The 21,771-nt window shown below is 31.2% G+C and overlaps 1 protein-coding gene across 1 annotated transcript; it reads right to left on the bottom strand.

Moving 5' to 3' along the window:
• Positions 1 to 10,305: 10,305 nt before the first annotated feature.
• LOC130446067 (lachesin) lies at positions 10,306 to 21,179 on the bottom strand. The gene is made up of 7 exons (XM_056782096.1): positions 21,056 to 21,179; positions 20,204 to 20,421; positions 18,953 to 19,133; positions 18,700 to 18,891; positions 18,305 to 18,616; positions 17,961 to 18,075; positions 10,306 to 15,378 (listed from the first exon to the last, which is right to left on the bottom strand). The coding sequence occupies exons 1-7, from the start codon at positions 21,114 to 21,116 to the stop codon at positions 15,357 to 15,359; spliced, it is 1,101 nt and encodes a 366-aa protein (XP_056638074.1). The 5' UTR covers positions 21,117 to 21,179; the 3' UTR covers positions 10,306 to 15,356.
• Between the last annotated feature and the right edge of the window lie 592 nt (positions 21,180 to 21,771).

Raw genomic sequence — 21,771 nt, 5'->3', positions numbered from 1 at the left:
TCTCTTAATTGGGTACGGCGTTCACGTTGATTCCGACAGAAAAACGTGCTTCAGAAATTAGCGGAAATATCAGCATGTGCTTAGCGCGGCAGATATAACCTAACTAGTTACAACACGCAAACACGAGGCGTCTAAAGGTTGCATACACAATGATGTGTGGACTGTGAATAAATACTTTACTTTTTGTGCTAGCGATTTTGGGTCAAATTACCCGCTGAGCCATATTTACCATATATATTTACCCCTTTTCGACTTCATGAGTGAAATCGGGCAACATCCGGAAAAGACTGCCAATAATGAAGTATCCATGTAAACGAGACCGCTTCTGTTCAACTTCTAACCATGCAAAAACCGCGCACTTTGCCACTTCATTTAGCAAAACATTTTCTACACAATAAGAATGCGGAAAACACGCCAATGTAGTAAAAATACAGTGAACAAAAGGGATGAGGATACTCTCACGCTCTATCAGCTATGACGTGCTTGTGTTTTTCTTATTTGATTTGTACTTTACAACCACAGTATCATCAGCAAAGCTGATCATTTGTCCCATTTTGTTCAATCAAAATATATTAATCATGTAAATAATGAATAAAAATGGACCCAAGGCCGTGCTTTGAGGCACTCCACATGTCACTTCTTTTATTTTGACCTGTTATTATTATATATATATATCCCCTTTTATAGCGTTATACGCCTTTGGGTTCCTAATCTCCAGGCCTGTCTATCTTGCCAGTCGTCGACTGCTAGGTTCCTTTCGGACATTGCTCTAGTGATTCCTTGTAGCCATGTTCTAGGTGGTCTTCCCCTCTTTCTTTTTTCTTTGGGGGTCCATTCTAATATTATTCTTGGTAGTCGTTCTCTTCCCATTCTCTTAACGTGTCCGTACCAAATCAACTGTTTCTTTTCTATATCTTCTACTAAAGTTCTTTCTACTTTCAATTGTCTTCTTATTTCCTCGTTTCTTATATGTTCCGTTCTAGATATTCTTGCTGCTCTCCTCCAGAAATCCATTTCCACTGCATTTAAGTTATTTTTTTGCTTTTCTGTAAGTTGCCAAACCTCGGAGCTATATGTAATTATTGGTTGTAAAATGGCGTTGTATATTCTCTTTTTTGTTTCTGGTCTAATATTCTTTTGCCACAGCACTGAGTTCAGGGCTCTTATTACTTTTCTTCCTTTGGTTATTCTGTCCCTAATTGTTTCCTCGTTTCGTCCTGTTGTTGTTAGTTTTACACCTAGGTATATGCATTCCTTACAGTTTTTAATTATTTTTCCCTCTAGATCTAAATTCCCAGGTGAATCTTCTGATCCTATACATATGTATTGTGTCTTCTCCGTGTTAACCTGTAGACCCCACTTTTGGTATTCTTCTATAAGTTTTCTAGACATGTACTCCAGATCTTCTTTTTCCTGTGCTACCACTACCTGGTCATCGGCATAGTGCAGTGTATACAAGGTGCTCTCCCCGATAGTTAGTCCCATTCCTTTACATTTTTTTTTCCAAACTCTTAGGGCTTCATCTATGTATATGTTGAACAGAGTTGGGGATAAACAACACCCTTGTCGCAAGCCTTTGGTTGTTTTGAAGCCGTCTGTCACCTTGTTACCTATTTTTATTTTTGCTGTTGTGTCTCTGTATAGTTCTTTTATAGCCTTTATTAGAGTGGTATTTATGCTCGTTCTTTCCAGAACCTCCCATAATTTTGAGACAGGTACTGTGTCATACGCTTTCTTCAAGTCTACCAATAGTAGGTGCACTTCTTGTGATCTTACGGTTCTCTTTTCGATTATTTGTGATAGACAGAAAATACTATCTATCGTCGATCGACCTGCTCTGAAGCCGTTTTGTTCCTCGGATTCGTATGGGTGATATTCTTCACAAATGATCTCCTTTATTATTTTTCCGTATAACCTACTGAGCGTACTAGTCACTGTAATGCCCCTATAATTATTGCAGTCTTCCTTATTTCCTTTCTTGTATATGGACGTGATCCATCCTTCTTTCCACGTTTGCGGTATTGGTTCTCCATTTAGATGTCTATTGATAATTTCTGTTAGGATATTAAACAGCCTATTTGTTCCTGCTTTTATTAATTCTGCAGGTATTCCCTCTGGACCAGGAGCGCGCCCATTTTTAAGTAGTGTTATAGCTTTCTTTGTTTTTTCTACGTTGATTTTGATTGGTTCACCTGTAATCCGTATGTCTTCAGCCGGCATGTTACTATATTCAGATCTCTGTTCTCTGAGTAATGAGCGGTAATAGTCTTGCCATTTATTTGGTGATATGGTGCCTATTGGGATATTTTCTTTTCTGCCAGATCTAACATTATCTATAAATCTCCACGATTCCCTGGATTGGCGTCCTCCTAAATAGGTATCCAATTCCTTGCATTTATTTTCCCAGCTGAGGTTTTTGGCCTCTATCGCAGCGGTTTTAAATTTTGATACAGCTTCACTATATTGTTCCTTATGTTCTGCTTTTTTAGTGCTTAGCCAGGTATGATACAATCGTTGTTTTTGTTCTTTTAAATTTTGCAGTTGTTCAGTCCACCAATAATTTCGTGTTCTCTTTTTCATTTCTTTATATCCTAAGGCTTCTTTGGCTGCTTTGTGTATGCTGTCAATTACTACTTTGGTAAGATTGTCTGTTGGTTCTTGTTCGTACTCCTGTGGGAGGTTTTGGTCCAGTCTTTGTTGGTATAATAATTTTGTGCTCTCGTTCATAAGGCTTTCTATATTATAGTTTGGTATATCTATATCTGTTAAATCTTTACTGTTTTGCAGTTGATTCTTTTGTTTGTTGTCTTTGATTATTGGCATTATTAACTTAGCTTTTATCAGATGATGGTCACTTCCACATTCTGCGAATCGATATACTCTGACATTGTGCACTTTTATCTTCGTTTTTTGTTTCATTATAAGATAGTCGATTATTGATCTTAGATTTCTAGTTATTTGCGTCCATGTATATGTGTGTATTTCCTTATGTTTAAAATACCCATTCATTATTCTTAGTAAGTTATGTTGACAGACATCTATCAACCTGGAGCCATTATCATTCCTGGTATTTTCACCGTAGGGCCCTATTATCTCATGCTTCGTTTCTTTGCCAGTTCTAGCATTTAGGTCTCCCAGTATTATGATTTCTCGATCGTTACCTGTCTGAGATATTAGCTCATTTAGCGTTTCATAATACTTTTCTTTTTCATCTACCCGTGCGTCTTCATTAGGTCCATAAGTAGCAATTATTGTTATTTTGCAGCCTTTTAAATTGACATTAACTTTTATTGTTCTATCGCTTATTGCTTCCCAGCTGGAGACGTTCTTCTTATACTTCTCATGTATAAGGAGCGATATACCCCTTTTTGCATGTTCTTCTTTGTTAACGCCGCTGTATATGTGGATATATTCCCCGAGTGTTTGTGTACCTTGTCCTTTTTTCTTTGTTTCAGAGAGAGCAATAAAGTCCAGTTTATGTTTTTTAATTTCTTGTAAAATGTCATCTACCTTCGTTCTAATTCCCTGTATATTCCATGTTCCACAAATCATAGTCCGTTTTCGTTGCCATTGTCGTTTTCCATTTTGATCATCCATATTCCGAGGCCTAGTTTTCGGATTTTTAGCCAAAAGAAGTTTTTTCCAAGTGATAGGGGGCTGGCCTATCGACTTGACCCTCCTCCTTTACCCGGGCTTGGGACCGGCAGTTGTGTCCAGCGGGCTACTCAATCCACCACACCGAAACACACCAGGCGGAGTTATTATTTATTATACTTATTACTAGGTCCTCTAAGGTTTCTAGCATTTTTTATGCATGTATCATGTGTGAATGAATTCATGGCCTAGTATTATATAAACAAACATAAATATGGATTCTTCTTCTATTTGAAGCTGAAATTTATTAAAGATTAGGTTGTGACACATCGATGTATACAGAAAAAAATTTTTTCAAATACTCCACTGACTTTTATGTAAAAATATTAATTATAAACCGTTTTCATTTTTTTTCTATCTTATACAGGACTTGAGATAATATCTCCAAAAGTGAAATTTTTGTTTTCGACTTGTTCAGGAACAAAAGTAATTGGAATATTTCCGTTTGTGGCTTTAAAATTTTTACTAAAAAATGATACGGGGTCGCGAAAACCGCATGTCGATATCTTTAATAATAGCTGAGATACAGTGCAGTATCAACCAAATGGGACACAGTGTACATAAGAAGGTGAATGAATGTACTTGAGTGACCCATCTTTTACCAAAACTTTATTTATTTATTTTTTTTGTAAAGTTGGCTTAAAGTAACCATTAATCGTATTGAGTTCTTAATTTGGATAATTTCGTTTAATTGAATATATTAAGATAGGTTCCATTTAACTTCAAATGGTGTTGAAGACTCAAAATAAAACTCTCCAAGAGTTTCAATCTTTTATTTGATCTTCATCGAGGCTAAAAGTAAGAAACGTTGATGAAGATAAACAAGTAAACAACTTGTTGCAACTTGGAGTGAAGCTTCCACTGACCCCTTCATACATCGATAAAATAAAATTGCGCCCTCTGAGAAACGCAAGGTAGAGGTCCTAAAAATGTAATATTTCAATGGACTAATACATCTATCAGTGAATGAATACTTCCAAACTTTTCCAATATTAACAAAAACATGAACGGTAAAAACTATTGGAGTTATTCTATTTATTGTCATCAAGAACTAGTCCAGTCTGTGTGTGTTGACTTATAAACATTCAAAATATGGTTTTTTTTGAACGCCGAGATTGTACCATATCTGTACGGTTATTAAGTAACTGCATCATTCAGTTTTATGTATATCATTTTGTTGATGATTTTATTTGCATATTTATGTTCTTTATCCAGAATTTTCACATCATTAAAATCAAAGTAGTGACCAATCGGTGAAATGATGTAGGGCCAGAATTGTTTTACCTTTTTTGTTCTTATTATGTTCCCGACAATCACATGCATGCTGGTATATTCTGGATTTCAAGTACTGTTTAGTCATACTAATGTAACTATTATTGCATTTAACCATTTAACACGACGATTTATCACATTTTTTCTATTATTCTAGTTTATTATTTTTTGTAAATTCTAATTGTTTTAAGCCAATTTTATATTACATTAATGTAAACTGTGATTTCCTCTATTATGTTATAAATAAAATGAATCGTTATTTTGAATTCTTAGTTGATTGAAATATGATTTTCAATAATTTAATATAAATTCAAAATAATGGTTTGCGATTAGTGTTTAAGGGACGTTCTACTTTTCTGCGGACAATATGAGTGATAATTTTTTTTTATTTAACCAAAAATTAAAAGTTTATTTTTGTTATAAAGTAATTTTTAATTATTGTCCGGTTATCAAAGATTTCAGAAACATATTATGTATGCATCGAAGTTTTATTTTATACCTTTTATTTATTTTAAGTTTTATCGGAATATAAAATAAACAACTCAGTCACAAAACAATATATTTATTAGTTATTATGTAAAATAAATTTTTTTTAACTAGAATACACGACACTATTTTCTTTCTAACTTAAAGTCACCACCTAGCGACAGCCCCCAAAATTAATTCATAGAAAGGTGATTTTTGAAATTAGTTGAATTGATTTTAGTTGCTGTTAAACGCAGCACATGCATATGGTTTTATGCATTTGTGGAATCATCATCATCAAACCTTTCAATCCTTTGGATTATGGCAATCGAGTATAGCACGTTAAAATCCTTTATTGTGGTAGATTACTCCTAGTTTTCTATTTATGTTTTCTTTATAGTTTATTGTTTGTCTTGGCTGCTTTTGTTTTTCTTTTCCATTTCTTTTGGTTCCAGCATTTTGCCCTTCAGTTTAGTTGAGTCTTTTTGCTTTTATGTATCTCATTATATTTTCCTTCTCCAGCTTTCTCTATTTCTTCGTTTTTCTTTGATCTCCTTTGTCCTTCATGTGTTATGTTTGGATCTGTTATAGTTTTCATTATCTCTCTCGGTTCTTTTAAGTTCTTCTTCCCTTTTGTTGATTACTGTTGTTTCCTTCCATTATTCCTAGATAGTTGATACTATTTCATGATTTTATTTGTTAGTTTTCAGTTGGTTTGCTTTCTCCTCTGGTTTTCTCAAATTTTTTTCATATATTTTGTTTTGTCTGCATTTATTTCTAGTCTAGTCAGTAATTGCTTGTTTCTTCTCTTAATTTGTTGATCGCCTTTATTAATTCCCTCTGTCCATTTACTATAATAGTCACATCATCCGCGTATGCTGCTATCTGTATTATGCCTGTTATAATGTATTCTATAATCCTGCATTTCTCACAATGCCTTCCAATTTTTTTGGAATTCATGTCTTCTAGATCTTTTATTTTCTCTCTTTTTATTGAATCGAAAGCACTTGCATTTGTGGAATACTAAAGTTTTATCAATGTTACTCTTTGACGTGATTTTTTTTTGTTAAAAAGGTAAGAAAATTAAAAGGCTTCGCTTATTTAATTTGTGGTGTGAAAGTCGATTTATTATCTTAAATAAAACGCATTTTAATTTTTTAACAAAGTTATTTTTTGCATATAACTGAAAATAAAAAAGGGAACAGTGAGATAAAAATGTAGTTATTAGCATTGTTAATGCAGTAACAAATAAGACCTTATGGTCTCCAAAACATTCGATGTTCCAAAAGGTATAGTCTATTTTAATATACTGTCAAGTTTACCATATTGGTGCAATTATTTTGAAATTGACTAGATAAAAGCTTGCCCATTTTACTTGTTTCTCTTTTCTTGGCAAATTTTTTATTTTAGGAACCATTGAACGATATGGAAAAGACAACAGAAGGGTGCAAGATCTTGTAAAAGTATCTCTTTTACTATTACCAATTACTGCATTGAAATGGAGAGCAAATATTTTGGTGTTCGTAGGAGAGATGTCAAATATATGGCCTTTAAATTGGTAATTAGAAATTGTATAAAGCATCATTTTAGTAGTGGAAAGGAGTCCACAGGCAAAAAATGGCTTAAACGGTTTTTAACCAGGCACTCACAGTTATCGGTAAGAATACCACAGGCAATATCATTTGCGATAGATGAAGTATTTAACACAGAAACAAGCATCACGATTGAGTAACATAAACAAAGTAAAATCATTGGCTTGAAAGGAAAAAAAACAGGTTTGTGCAATAACATCTCAAGAGATGTTGTGATATCTATGAATGCATTTGGTACTTTTGTTACACCCTTATTAGTGTTGGGTGCACGTACTGGAGCAATATGAGGTTACCATCCGTCTGGATGTATACAGACCGATATTTTTACACAGTGGCTTTCACATTTTATTAATTTTACTACTCCAACCAAAGATTATCCAATTTTATTAGTACTGGAAGGTCACTATTCCCACACAAGAAACATAGAAATCATAGACATGGTCAGAGAGATTGTATGCTGACTACGACATGCTACCCATAAGATGCAGATTCTTGATGTGGGTTTCTTGGTATCATTAAAACCTATTACGCTCAAGAAATAGAGAAATTTAGAAAACAACCCGGAAAAGTTGTGGCATGCTCACTATTTGGAAAAGCTTATAATCGGGCTGTAACAATGCAAGCTTCAATCAATTCCTTTAGAAAAACAGGTCTCTTTCCGTGTAACAAAATTGTCTTCAGGTACACAAACTTTTTGGAAGAAAAACAAAACCCGCCTTTCCAGGAAAGAACTAACAATGAAAATGAACGTATTTTAGATTTGACTTTGGATCATTCTAACTGTAAGAAATCTATAGCAATTCCCACTGCATCCTATCAAGATCAAGTCTGAAAAAGTGATTTGCTCGTCTCTCCAAAAGAGGTTTGTCCAATACCATTAATCTCTTCAAATTACGGAGTAAATTCTAATAAATGGAAGACAAAGCTAGTTTAATAACATCTACTCCATACAAGAAAAAGTTGGAAGAGTCAATCACAAAGAAAAAAAAACAAAAATAAAATACTAAAGTCAAAGGCTGAAATAATATCAAGCAGCTCAGTAGGTTAGATGCACTGCTTGTTTTATGTGTGATGCCACGAGGAATGTGACGAGGTTGAAGGCTCACAATTTGTTTGCCCTAGGTGCGAGAAAAATGGAAGAAAAATCAAGGTTCTTTTCGTTTCACAACTTTTTCAGGGTGATTCATTTTTCCACGACAACGTCGCTACCTTTCTGCCGGATAGAACTCCATTTTTATAATTACCCTGATGATAATACCCTTAAATGAATAAAATAATTGATAATTTAAATAGAAAACAAAAAATATTAATTATTTATTGTAACAATCAATTAATGCAAAGTTCCAGACAAAAATTACCACTCTGTCACAGTTGTGACAAAGTGTAAAATAATAGTGTTCGAGGGATTCACAAAATTACAAATTGTTCGTAAAAGTGGGTGAATATGATTTCCTGAGGAATAAAAATATTTCATATATAAATGTAGGTAAATAGTAAATTACGTGACAGAGCGATCGCTGAATAAACACGAGCAACTCTGTTCACTTCCTGCGGGCGATTTACTCTGCGTGCTCCAGGGTGGGACTTCAAGGGGAAAGAAGAAACCGTACTTAGTGCTTAGTGTTGAAGGTCAAACAGTTAAGAAGCGTTTTTGTTTTGCGAAATGGCAAGAAAAAAACATACATAGCCATAGACCTAACGATAATTTTTGTTTGTTTAATAATATGAACCTTCGCGTTTATTATATTATTAATTTAATGATATTTCAAAAGTTCAATAAATAATTTTACATTAAAGGGTTCTATATGATTTTTTTTAAGCGAGGTCGTTTTGTAACAGGAGGCGCAAAGAGACAATTTTAGAATACTATGTCACAATGATTTTGTAAAAAATTTAGATGGGATTTTAGTTTTATTATAATCTCTGCATGGTCCAAAAAAATCTTGTGGAAATACAATTTTGGACAACTACCGATTTTATTAAACAGGAGACACGTCATTTTCTGTAGAAAAGTAGAAAGCCCCTCATATTATTTTATTAAGAGTCATTTCTGAGTGCATTCTTCTAGTTAGTCTTTTGATTAAATAGTTTTTGAACAGAAAATAGACAACTTGAATTTTAGAAAACGCATTTTTTTGTATATTTAGAACTTTCGTAACTGTAATGCATCTAACCAATGATGGTTGACCATATTCTTTGTTTTAAAAAATTAGAACTACTGTGGAATAAACTATTTATTAAACAAAAAATTAATTAATTAAACTTGGTTCCAATACTTGACGAATGCCAGACTATTAAAGACCTCGTATCTGTTTACAGACCGTTTTTAAATACTAAAATCCTATTATACAAAAGGCTATTAATAAGTGTATGTATGGTCGTTAGAGTCACATCGATATAAAATAAAGTACTTAATTTTATACGTTAATGGAAATTCAAGTGTTTAAAGAACACTTACGAGTCAATTAACGATGATCTGACTCCCCATTAGGATCGTGTACCAAAAATCTTAATGAATACAATAATCCTTGAGTTAGGTAACTATCACCCAACCAGATGATTATCAGATTCTAATGGTTCCCATCAGGAGACGAGTAAATTTACACACAAGAGGTTGTATCTCTGTCTGGGTTATATTCGTGCCATGTTGTTAAAATCAAATAATTTTAAATAGGAAATTATGTCAAAACAGAAACATTGATTTTAAAATATGAAGTTTATGACAATTTTCAATGATTAATTTGTGGTATGCACTCAACTATATTTTATGGTTCGTATTATTATCAGTGTTGTACAAAGAAAAATTTGTGAAATATTTAATAATTTTTTTTATTATTTCTATATCAATTTTAAAAATTAAATTTTACCAATCAAATATGTGTCATTTATCTCCTATGTACCTAAATAACTTTCTCAATTAAACAAAAAACCATCAAAACTACTCACTACATAAGAAAACGATTCTCTTTGTTTTTCAGTAGTGATGTCATAGGTTTAATAAAAACATTGAGCAGTTGTCTGCTTGATGTTCACGAGGTTATCGTTGCTGGCAACGTAACATGTGCCTTTATAATACAGTTTTTATTTATTAGTTAAGTATGAATGAAAATTTTTATATATATATAAGAATAAAGTGAATAAACCTTTTATAGGTTAAGTTCTTACATTATTACATAACCGCGTTAAAAATTAAAAGCATGATAAACTTAATTACTATGAAATATTGAAATCAAGTATATTGGAATCTAACTTACCTTCATTGAAATGATCCTGGCAACAACAATTCTTCTACTATGGGAAAGGAAAATTAAATAAAGAAAAAGTTATTTAAGTTTTTATTAAAAACAAAAATGGACGAATAAGAATTACAGATCATAAAATTTACCCAATACAAAAAAATAACATGTATCCAGTCTCTAAAAGGAATGTATCTTATATATTGAGTAAGTCGTTTATTTAAAATTAAAACCGACATAGCAGCCATTAATGCATATATGAGGGCCAGTTTCTTGTTTCAACAGTGCCTATATATAACTAAGTACTACAGATCCTGGCCCGCTTGTTTCAAATTTCTCAATTAAAATGGATAATTAAGTAGTACTTAATTACTTCCCAATATATTATAATAAAATTTATAATATCTAGATTAGGTTACATTCCTCCGAAACCATCCCTTCAGGTACTCATTTTCGTTTTTCGTATGAACAATCAAATAATAACCTAACCTAAAAATTGTAATAATGTTTAGGTTAGGTATAGTATAGATATAATATACTAAAGTTTTAACGAAAGGTGCCACCTAATCTAGAAATTCTTTCAATTTTTTTTCCTTAGGCCATCTAACTACTTTTTAATCAAATATTTACAACGAATCGATTTATCGAAATTTATTCATCTTGAATATTCTCATTTAAATAGAAAAAATGTATTTGGACAGTATTACAGAGGGAATCTAAAAATCAAAGTCGGGACCCTGATAATTGCAAACTTTTAATAAGTAGAACAAAATAGGATCTAGAAAATTATGATTTTTCAGTCAATTACACAAACACGAAAAGAAAATACCTTTTTTTGATATAACGTTTGCTTTTGTGATAGTTATAGAAATAATGCTCATTGTCAAATTTTTTCTAAATTTCAATTAGTTATAATACATTTTGAAAATACTCCGAGATCAGAGTAGAGTGCCTCCAGATGGCTCTCGAGTGATAAAAAAACGATCAGATGTTTTGTACATGTCTAGAAAATGTTAAAATGTAATCGTAAAGGTGTAAATATGATGCGGATGCATTTTGTTTTATATGCGGTCAATTTATTAAAGTTCGAAATATAAAATATGATCTTAAGACCTCATGTTCTCTGTGAAACTGGAGAAAAAAAAAACAAGGGGCCGAAAGAAGTGGAGAAAAATTAAAATGCTGTGGACCTAAGACGGTCCTTTGGGACGAGAAGATTGTTCCTGATATTTTAGGGAAACCAAAAAGTGGATCGTTTGCCCACATTAGTAACTGCAGATGGTAAGGAGAAATTACTTAAGCGGTACTGGTGCAAATGCAGTTTATAATGCACTAACTGAGTGGGGTTTGGAGAAAATGGTAGTTGGCGTGTGTTTCGACATAACATACAGGAATGAAAAATGGAGCTTGCAGCCATGGTCGTAAATATTAGAGTGACTCCAGGCCTTGGGTCTATAAGGTCTGTTGCGCTGTTTTTATATATAAATAGTCTTTTATAAACATTAATTTCGTGAATAAACGTCGATAAACGATTATCAAATTATTCATTTAATAAACAATATTAATCGTTGTTAATAATTGATTTTTTTTAAATTATATTAACTCTTAACTAATTATGTGTTTTCTATAAAAATAAAAAATTATTTAATATACATACATAAATTGTGCAATTAGATTATAAAAAAGTATAAACATGTATAAAAATGCCTTTAAAGCTACAAGCTAATTTTATATGGGTTAATATACAGAATTTGAATATTTATTATTGTTGGTGCTATAAATTATTTCAACCTTAAAGATATTGTCAATAACATTTCTTGTTTGTTGTTGGAAATAACAAGTCACTATTTTTTTTTGAAAAATTATTTAGATTTAGTGTAATTTAAAGTCCGTTTTAACTGAATTTTAGTTTAAAAACAGATAAAATCTTGATAAATCATCACAGAATATATATAAAAAGGTCTAAGAAATAAGGCAAAGTGCAAATTGGGACACGTATAAGACGTGTGAGGTGACGCTGCGCGACCTGACACGACAAGCGTGTCCCGCAAGTCTTTCCTTAATTTTTTTTTACGAAAAAATGACAGAAGAAAAGTTAATAGGAACACAGAGAGGAAAATGGTTTCGATTCATTCAGAATTAATTACCAAAATCAGTACCACTCATTTTAGTTGTAATTGTAAATTGTTCACTGTTTTTTCTATTCGGTAAAACAAATTTATTCTTCATCAAGGAATTAAACAACATTTCCTCTTCAGCATAATCCGATTCTGATTCAGAACTTTAGTTCAATAACAACAATTGTTTTGTACGATTGTCAAAAATGTCAAAACATTTTTTGGTGCCGGCTAGTGTCTCGAACTGCCAATCAAATCCAAACCCCACCGTTTCCTATTTGAAAACGCGTGTCTCAATATGTGGATCACCACTCAGCACGTGTAGCACGTACGAATCGTATCACGCTACCTCACATGTGCTGAACGTGTCCCAATTTGCGACTTGCCTAACAAATTAACTCACTAGAGCCCAGCGTCATCTTTCAAGGTTTTTTTTTCGACCACTTGGCGGTAATATAACCAGCTTTCACCCTCACCACCATAAAATAAAGATAATAATAGATGGGTATTTCTGCTAATTGTACCTGAGTCTGACATTCCGTGAAATCTTACTTAGTGCTAAATCGTAGATTTTCGACTGCTGAAAATTTATTTTGTGAAGGAAGTATTTTTTCTTTTGGATTAGTAACTATAATAAATGTGTGTTTACGAACATGACAAAAATTTTGTCAAAAGTCTATTCAGATTTTTGGAAAATTCCTTTAAATCTTGGTGTCTTCAATCGAGAACGCTGAGCGTTGAAGATTTTCCAAACTGATGTATTTTGTAAATTTTTAAATTGGTTGCTAGCAAAGCACTCAATAGCAATCAAAGGAAAAAAGTTGGTATACGCGTATTATAGACATGGCAGTGGTCAATGCTTTTTTGTTGTATCTTGCAGTAAACGGTAAAAAATCGAGAGATTTCCGAAGAAAAATTGCAATTCATTACATGGGCCACGAGTAATAAAGAGTCGACCACCTAGCTTACCGTAGACATCAAAATCAAGTGTTGAAAAACTACATCGGTGTCAATTTAGCTATTGAAAAGGCAAGCCGAGGCATTACGGTAATAACATTAGGTTCCGAATGTTTTATAAAATTTCACAAAAAAAATTACATTTTTATTCTTTTTATTTTAGAATGGCGTTTTAAATTAACCCATCAAGGCCTAATGTTACCAAATGGCCACGGTAAATATATAAATTTACAGCATGAATTTCAAAAAAGCTTAGGAAAATATCGGATAAATGGCACCATATATATTTACTTGGATATGTATAACGTCTTCTCCATTAAGTTGGAATTTCTGGAACCGTTGCCGATATTCATACTGAATATACTGTTTACACCACCACTACACACTTCTCTATTCATGATAAGTTGCAGCTAGTGGTCGAACAGCTGTTTGTCAGCAGATTAAAGAAACTCCACGTGGCCGTGCCGATTAAAATGGACATACGGTTCGAGAAAGTACAAATTCTCTTTTCACCGGAAACAAATATTTGATAACAATGATTGTAGCATAGATAATTGGCAGCTTGCGCGGAATTGGTCTTAACAGAAGAACATAGAAACTGAAGAAGATATAACCAACGATATCAATACTAAAGGAAAAGTATATATTACAGAAGCAGAAATCTTTAAAAACGGCACTGAAGACAGACCATCAGAAGAGAAAATTAAAAAGGCATTTTCAGCTTCAACTACTGTAAAAAAAATTAGCATTGGAGTGTTGGCGGTCTTCAACCTATGTCCAAATCCTTTCCCGAACCAGACTACAATCAATATTATAGTACGTCCCCTGTAGAGTTGTTTGAGCGATTTTTTGATGAAGATGTTTTCCAACATTTGCATACAGACAAGAGATTATGCACTTTTTAAAAACTATGCTGATCACATTTGATGAACTGTAATACTTGATTGGAATTCTTGTTATTAGTGGGTATAAAATTCTTCCCAAAAAACGTAATTATAGGGACACTCACACTTACATTCACAATAATATGATTCAAACGCTATGAAAAAAACCGATTTTGCACAATATTACAATGTGCGAATAACAATGCAATTGTTAAAAACGATAAACTTTTCAAATTGAGGTCACTCTTGAATGCTGAATCAAAGGTGTCTTAAAAAATTCGTCCCCGAGCAAAACCTCAACTACGATGAATCAACGATCAAATGTTTTGGTCGTCATCCAAGTAAGCTATGCATCCGTAGAAAACCGATAAGGTAAGTTTTTTCTTTTTACTAAAATTTTTGGAATTCTGTATTTATTTCTGCCATTTGGAAACACGTTCGTATTCATATAAAACTAGTTAGTCGACAAAAATCCAAAATAAATTATTTGGGTTCTCATAGATTAAAACTTTTACTTTTAATTATAACATTATATATATGATTCAACATTATTTGTACTTCATATATTTAGTTGTCTAAATAAATAAAATTTATAGTTCCATCGTCCTCATTCGAGTACGACCCTATAAATACATTTAGAAATGGTATCTGACCCTATAAATACATTTAGAAATGGTATCGTTTAAAAAAAAAAGTAAATTGGGCGTTAATGGGTTGATAAAATTATAATCTTAGTTTCTTTTTAGTCTGTACGTGTAATGCTATTGACAATAATTTTTCATTTAATCTACAATGTTTTCGTATTTAATAAAAATTCTAATTTTTTATTAAATTGAGTTGTTATACCTTTATGTGCGCCGGTATAATACCATTTCGATTCAACCGATCACTATTTAGTAAATTATTTGGTATACACTATAAACATTGTTGCACACTCTTTTTCACAATCTTTCTAACCATATTCAGACCAACTTTCAAAACTACATAAATAATAATTTAATTTAAACTGAATAAAAATTCTTTAAATGAACAATTTTCTGTTGGAATCATTCTATTTTTGAAAACTAGTCCGAATGGTGCTAATCTTAATTATAAAATATCAAAACTATTGTGAGTATTACAGCCGAAACTGCCGGGAGATTCTTTATAGCCGAATTCAACCATATAATACCTGGATAGTTAGGATTGGGTTCGGAAACTTCTGCAAAATATGATTAACAAATTTATAAGTATAGTATTTTTCATAATTTAAGAAAGTGTCTTTTATTACTGAAGCCTATATAAAATTTGAAAGATCCAAAAGTCGTAAATTCATGGCTATTTATCATGGAGGGCATCATGCACTATTATTAAAATACCTCTCATTTTCCTCATAGTTTAAAGAGAAATTTGAATTTTTTGGAATTTATTCGATTTCAACACAAATGTTTCATGGCTGACACAGACAAATATAAGGATTGTGTATATTTCTTGCATATCATATATCAACTATCAACTTTCTTGTATCATGAAATATTTTATACCAATGATTCAAAATAAATAAATATAAAATGAGAAAAATGCAAGGAAGCATTTTTTTGTAATTAATAAAACTACTTCTAAATATACAACACATTGGATTCAGTACATGCAAAACATTGCATCAAGCATTGCTTATATAATGCAGCAATAAATTCTGCTCAATTTCACATTAGGCATACAAAATTTTGGAAATTCCAGTTCCAGATTTGATTCCTATTCACTATAATTCAAATATATGAAATTATGAAATGCTATTGTTTCAAATTGACCATTGGTATATTTCTTGTTTCTTACATTTGATCAAATATTATATATATATATATATATATATATACATACACAAAGCTATACATTCTATGGAGAATTGTAGCCGCCCAAATGGAGCTCTTTTGACCCTGTATTTTGTGGGTGGTCCATCCCTATTTAATTACCACTTATCACATATTTATGAAGCATTGACTATTGTTCTCCATTCCTTTCTGTCCTGCATCTACTTTTGCATATCTTGCACAATTTGATCTTCCCATCTATTTTTGGTCTTCCAGGCAATCTTTTCGTTCGGTCTCCATTCTGTAATTTTCCTTGAATCCTGCCATTTTTCCATTTTTTCAATGTGTCCGTATCATTGTATTCTTTTTGCTGTAATAGTATGTACTATATCCTGATTTTCTAATATATTCTTAATTTCACAGTTCATAAGTTCTCTAGATTCATTATATCTAACTTTCCCTTTCCTTTCCAATAGAGTTAAATAACCACATTTTTACCAATCATATCAACTTTTGGGGTACTTGTAGTTTTTCCATGTCCTTTATTTATAATTGTCCTCCTTTTCAATCTATCGAATGCTGACTTGCTTTTTTCAATTACTTGTTTTATAGTATGTATTTCATCTAGTGTTGATTTTCCTTGCTAAAACTTTTTTAATATTTCCCTACTTCTGGTTCCATACATTTTTCAGACTTTCATTTATTAATGTTGTAAGTGTTTTGAATACGGTATTAAGCAAACTAATACCTCTATAATTGCTACATATGTTGGGATTTAATCCCTTCATTATTGGTATAATTTCTATGATCTTGAATATTTTGTATCTTAGGTTATTTTCCCCATATTTTATTAGTTCGTTTACTATTTCGTATGGTCCTCCTGTTTTATTGTTTTTCAGTTTATTGATTATGTCACTACATTCCGCTTTTGTCGGTTTTTCTTCATTTTCTAGTATTGTATCATCTTCACTATCTTCTTCTGTTAATAATTTTTGAAATGCTGTCTCCATTCTTTTTGTTCAATATTTGTTGTAGTTAGTTTTCTATTTTGTTTATTTATATGTTGGTATAATTTAACATTTATATCATAGTTAGTAACCATTTCAATCCAGTTTCTTTTTTCTCTTCAATTTTTATTGTACATTCCTTATCAAACCATTGGTTATTTTTTCTAAGATCTTTTGTACCAATGATTTCTGAGTTGCATTTAGAATACTTAATCTTAATCTCTTTCCATTGCTCATCAATAGTATTTTTTTCTTTGCTCTTTTGTAGTTGCTTTTCTATTTCTTTTCTGTATTCGCCCTCGCTCGTTTTCAGTTTCTGCACATCCCATTTTCTGCTTTTCATCGTCTTGTTCACTATATTTACCATTCTCAATTTAATTATTTATATAACAATAATTATTTAATTATTTAATGATGATCAGTCTCAACACCTATTCCTCTGTATGATCTTACATCTTGTATAATTTTTTATCTTCTTTTTTATATTAATATGTGATCTATTTGATTTTGTACCAGGTATCATCTACATAATTTTATATTCTTTCTTATGTTTAAAGTTAGTGCTACTAATATTTATGTTGGTTTCCTCGACTAGACTACATATTTGCCTTCCATTATCGTTAATTGTTTCGTGTAAGGTGTGTTTTCCTGCTACACTTCTTAAGTAGTCTCCTTTCCTATTTTTGCATTCATATCTCCAATAATTATTAATGTATCATGTCTCGTGATGTCTTCGCATAACTTAACCAGGTTTGCATAGAATTCATCTTTGTCTTCGCCTTTTGCTTCTTCTGTTGCTGAGTAAATATTAATCATTGTTATAGTTGCTATACTATTTTTTATTCTTAGCTTTGATATTCTCACACTTATAAATTTAATTGAAAACAAATATTTAAATTGGAATGCATAGAATGATATTTCACTTTCTTTAGATATTATGTGTATAGAAAAAGTTATGCAGTTAAAAAAATGAATTGAAAACTTACCTAAAAATAAAGATGACCACCATAAAGAACAGGGCAGCTGTACTAGTTGAAATTGTAGCGGCGCCAGCATACCTAGCGGTACCACAGGCAGGGGGACATACAGGGATGATTGTTTCTACACAACAAATACAACACATCTAGCTATATAATCTAACTACACAAACAAAATTAGAATGCAATAACAAAATTATAAAATAAAGATACATAATGATGAATGCTTTCTGAAATAAACATTAGTTTTGGAAAAAACATTCAAAATGCACTTATATTCTAAATATCTAGTTTTACTAACTACGAAAATTTCCATGACTATAAAAATTGAATAATATAATAGAAAAACTTACCGAATAATTCAACCCTTCCTTCAGCAGATCCCAATTTATTTGCAGCTTTGCATACATACTGTCCATATTGCCTTTTTTCAATTGTAATAACCCTAAGGGTGGTATCTGTAAATTCGTCAGCGACCGCAAAATGTGATATAGAATAATGTTGATTATTTGATAAAGTAATATCGTCTTTTTCCCACGTTATGGCAGGAGGAGGGTAAGCTTCTACGTGGCATTCTAAATCCATGTCAAATTGAAGTGCTTGGCCAAGTCTAGGTCTTGGAACTACAACAACAGGAGCAAATTCGACTTCCACAGCAATGTTTCCTAAAAAAATGATATTATTATAGGTAAGAACAAACCAAATAGTAGCAATAGTTGATTTAGATATTATTTTGAAAGATATTTACTTTTTGTTCCTCTTCCGACGCCATTTTCAGCAACACAATAGTAAGTACCTCGGTCTTCTTTGCGAATTGATCTGATCTTTAGAATATTTCCTCTGTAAATTGAGCCACCTGTAGGCAATATGGCATTATTTTCACGTCTCCATGATATTCTAGGTGTTGGATATCCTCCTGCATAGCATTCCATTTCAACAGCTAAATAGAAAATTGAATATAATAAATAAATTCTTGGTGTAATAATTGAGATACATAATACCTTCTCCTTCTGATACAACTATTGATCTTGTTGAATTATCGGAGATGAAAGGTGGTCTCCTCACTTGTAGTTCTACTTCTGCTGTTACTCTATTGCTGGGTGATATAAGAATTTGACATTGATAGTAACCTGCATCTGTTTCTTGAATGTCCTTAATTTGTAGTAGATAGGTTGAACTACTCTAGAAATGCAAAACATAAAATAGATCATATATCTGAGTTGGATTTTTTATAATGCCCAAGTTTGGGAGTTGATAATTCTTTGTATAAGAATCAATTTATATGTTTCCAATTCAACTACTTGCATACTTGTACAATGACCTACCCAATGTTCTACCTCTTTAAATTAATAAAACAAATACTCCTAGTTACTATTATGCTCATTCAATAAATAAAAGTACTATGTTGTGAACTGAATCAACACATTTCCTACCAGGACCAGTCAAATGACCATTTTTAAATTTTCAATTGGAATTTTCTACATACAAGATAAGTGAATCGCTTTTAAACTTTACGACTTTCTCTCATATATATGTATGATATATTTTTGAAGGTTTCATAAAAGTTTATCTCTAAGACTTAATGCCAAAACTATAAAGTCGATACAAAGGAAAGATAATGTAGTTGAGACACGATTTTATCTGATAAGTGCCTTCTAGAAAATGGTTTATGGTACTCCAAGTTTCAACAGTTCTCGCTCGACTATTAGTGTTTATTTGCTTGATTGATATTTGATACAGTTCATATCATTGAATGTTCTCACCCTATCTTATCTACTATGGCATAAAATACATAAATTTATAACTGAAGGAAATGTAACTTTTACTCACGAATTGAAATCACTATAGTCTTGCGACACAAACAGAGTGCATCCAAACGTGAAAATCAGAAAGAGTGACTTCTTAAAAATAGTGAAGAAGACTAACAACCTATACTAACAAGCTGGCTATTGGTCTGCATTCAATATTAAAAAATAATTGTGAAAGATAAAGTCATTTACTGGCCATGGTAGGAATAGGAATACCTGAAGTATCAGTAGGAATAATAAATAACACTTAATCCAGGTAGCAATTATAATAATTTTTTCTTAAAATGATTTATCATTATATATATATATATATATATATATATATATATATATATATATATATATATATATATATATATATATATAATAACAATCTGTTAATGTGTAATTAAATATTTCAAATTTAATATTCATCAAAGAAATATTAATTAGTTGAGTACTTACAGGATCATATCTCAATGAAAATCTTGAATCGTGTAAAATCAGTGAACTACCTGTAGAAATTGGTAAACTGAGAGACGTTTGTGTTTTGTCAACTTTCATCCATATCACAGAATACTCCTGAGTATATTGTACAGAACACAGAAGCTCTACTGTACCACCAATATCTTTGATTTGAGTTTGAGTTATATACGATATTGTTGGGGACCTCTGAGCATAATCTATAATCCAGAAATAATACAAATATATCAAAAACTAATACAACAAGATATTGTGTCTGAATTCTTTATGATCTTGAATGATAATGCAATTGAAAATTATTATGTGATGTAGTGTGATAGTAAATAGTGTGTTCAACAAATTCCAACTTAGATGAACTACTAATTTTAATTACCAGCATTGTTCAATATATTCCAAAAATCTAAACTAAGTTGAAATACTATTTTATTTTTATGATCTATTTGTTAATAAGATACATATACATTATTTATCAACTTATTAGGTACTAAAAATTATTAATATTACATACATTAACTTATCAATTAAATATTTCATTAGCTTTCCAAATAATCAAATAAAAGGTCGTTAATAAATTTCTTATAGGCATAGTAAGTAAAACCCGAAATAAATAGCAATCAGGTAACAAATTTTTAGAAATTAAAGCTGTTGTATAATTATGGGTGTAACCTATCGTCAAACTAAACGTTAATAATAAAGTGATATCATTTTATTTATTATAATATTAATGAAAGCGTCATCCGTAAGATATGTTTCTCAAGTCTCTAATAGATAGACTATGAAAATTCTCTATATTTTTTAATAAGCAATTTTCAAATATGCAAATTCTTCACTTACTATGTTGCACCAACATAAACACAAACGGTAAACAAAACAAAATATAATGGGTCGCCATCATTGCAATGCTATAACATCAAGTTACAAGTCACTAATTTAACAGTGTGTTATTGGTTAAGCGGATTTAGGACTTTGGGTGTACTCCTCCCTCTTCTGTTACAGTTGTCTGTTTCAACAATTTCTACAGCAATATACTACTGGTGGTTAGGAAGGTTATTTGATTTTAAAATATTCATTTCCAGTTGTTATGTATGCACAATTTGTTTATATTATTATTATATTAGATTATAAGTAAAAATTTTTTACATGCGTTCACTATATACCTATATTATCTTTAATTTTTTGGCAGAAAACCGAATAGTTTTTTAAAAAATTCTGAAATTTTTCCGATTTCGTATTGATCCATCGACAGTTACACAATAATAATAATAATAAACTGTTTATTACGTTTTTCAAAATAATTTGAAAAAATTTAAAGATCTTAGGACAAAATTTATCACTGGTTAATACTATTTACAAATTTTTGAATACACTAGCTGCTTTCCATTTACATTCAAGTGAACTGAAACACTCAGTTATATAAGTATATAATGATATTATTATTTATAAAATTATTTACATCATATTTGCAATGATTTAGTATTATATATTTACTTGCTTATTTCGATGACAATGACAACTTATTCAAATACAAGATAACAATAATGGACTTACCA

Source organism: Diorhabda sublineata, chromosome 1, assembly GCF_026230105.1.
Source record: "Diorhabda sublineata isolate icDioSubl1.1 chromosome 1, icDioSubl1.1, whole genome shotgun sequence".
NCBI classification, from domain to species: domain Eukaryota; kingdom Metazoa; phylum Arthropoda; class Insecta; order Coleoptera; family Chrysomelidae; genus Diorhabda; species Diorhabda sublineata.
This window is presented reverse-complemented; position numbering and strand designations above follow the sequence as displayed.

Bases quoted from the DNA above. Each gene is read 5' to 3' on its own strand.
- LOC130446067 (XM_056782096.1), bottom strand. From the start codon at position 21,116: ATGATGGCGACCCATTATATTTTGTTTTGTTTACCGTTTGTGTTTATG. The intron at 18,076-18,304 runs GTAAGTTTTTCT...TTTGTTGTGTAG, and splicing joins AGGAAGGGTTGAATTATTCG to AAACAATCATCCCTGTATGT. The intron at 15,379-17,960 runs GTAAGTTTTCAA...CATATTTTGCAG, and splicing joins GTGGTCATCTTTATTTTTAG to AAGTTTCCGAACCCAATCCT.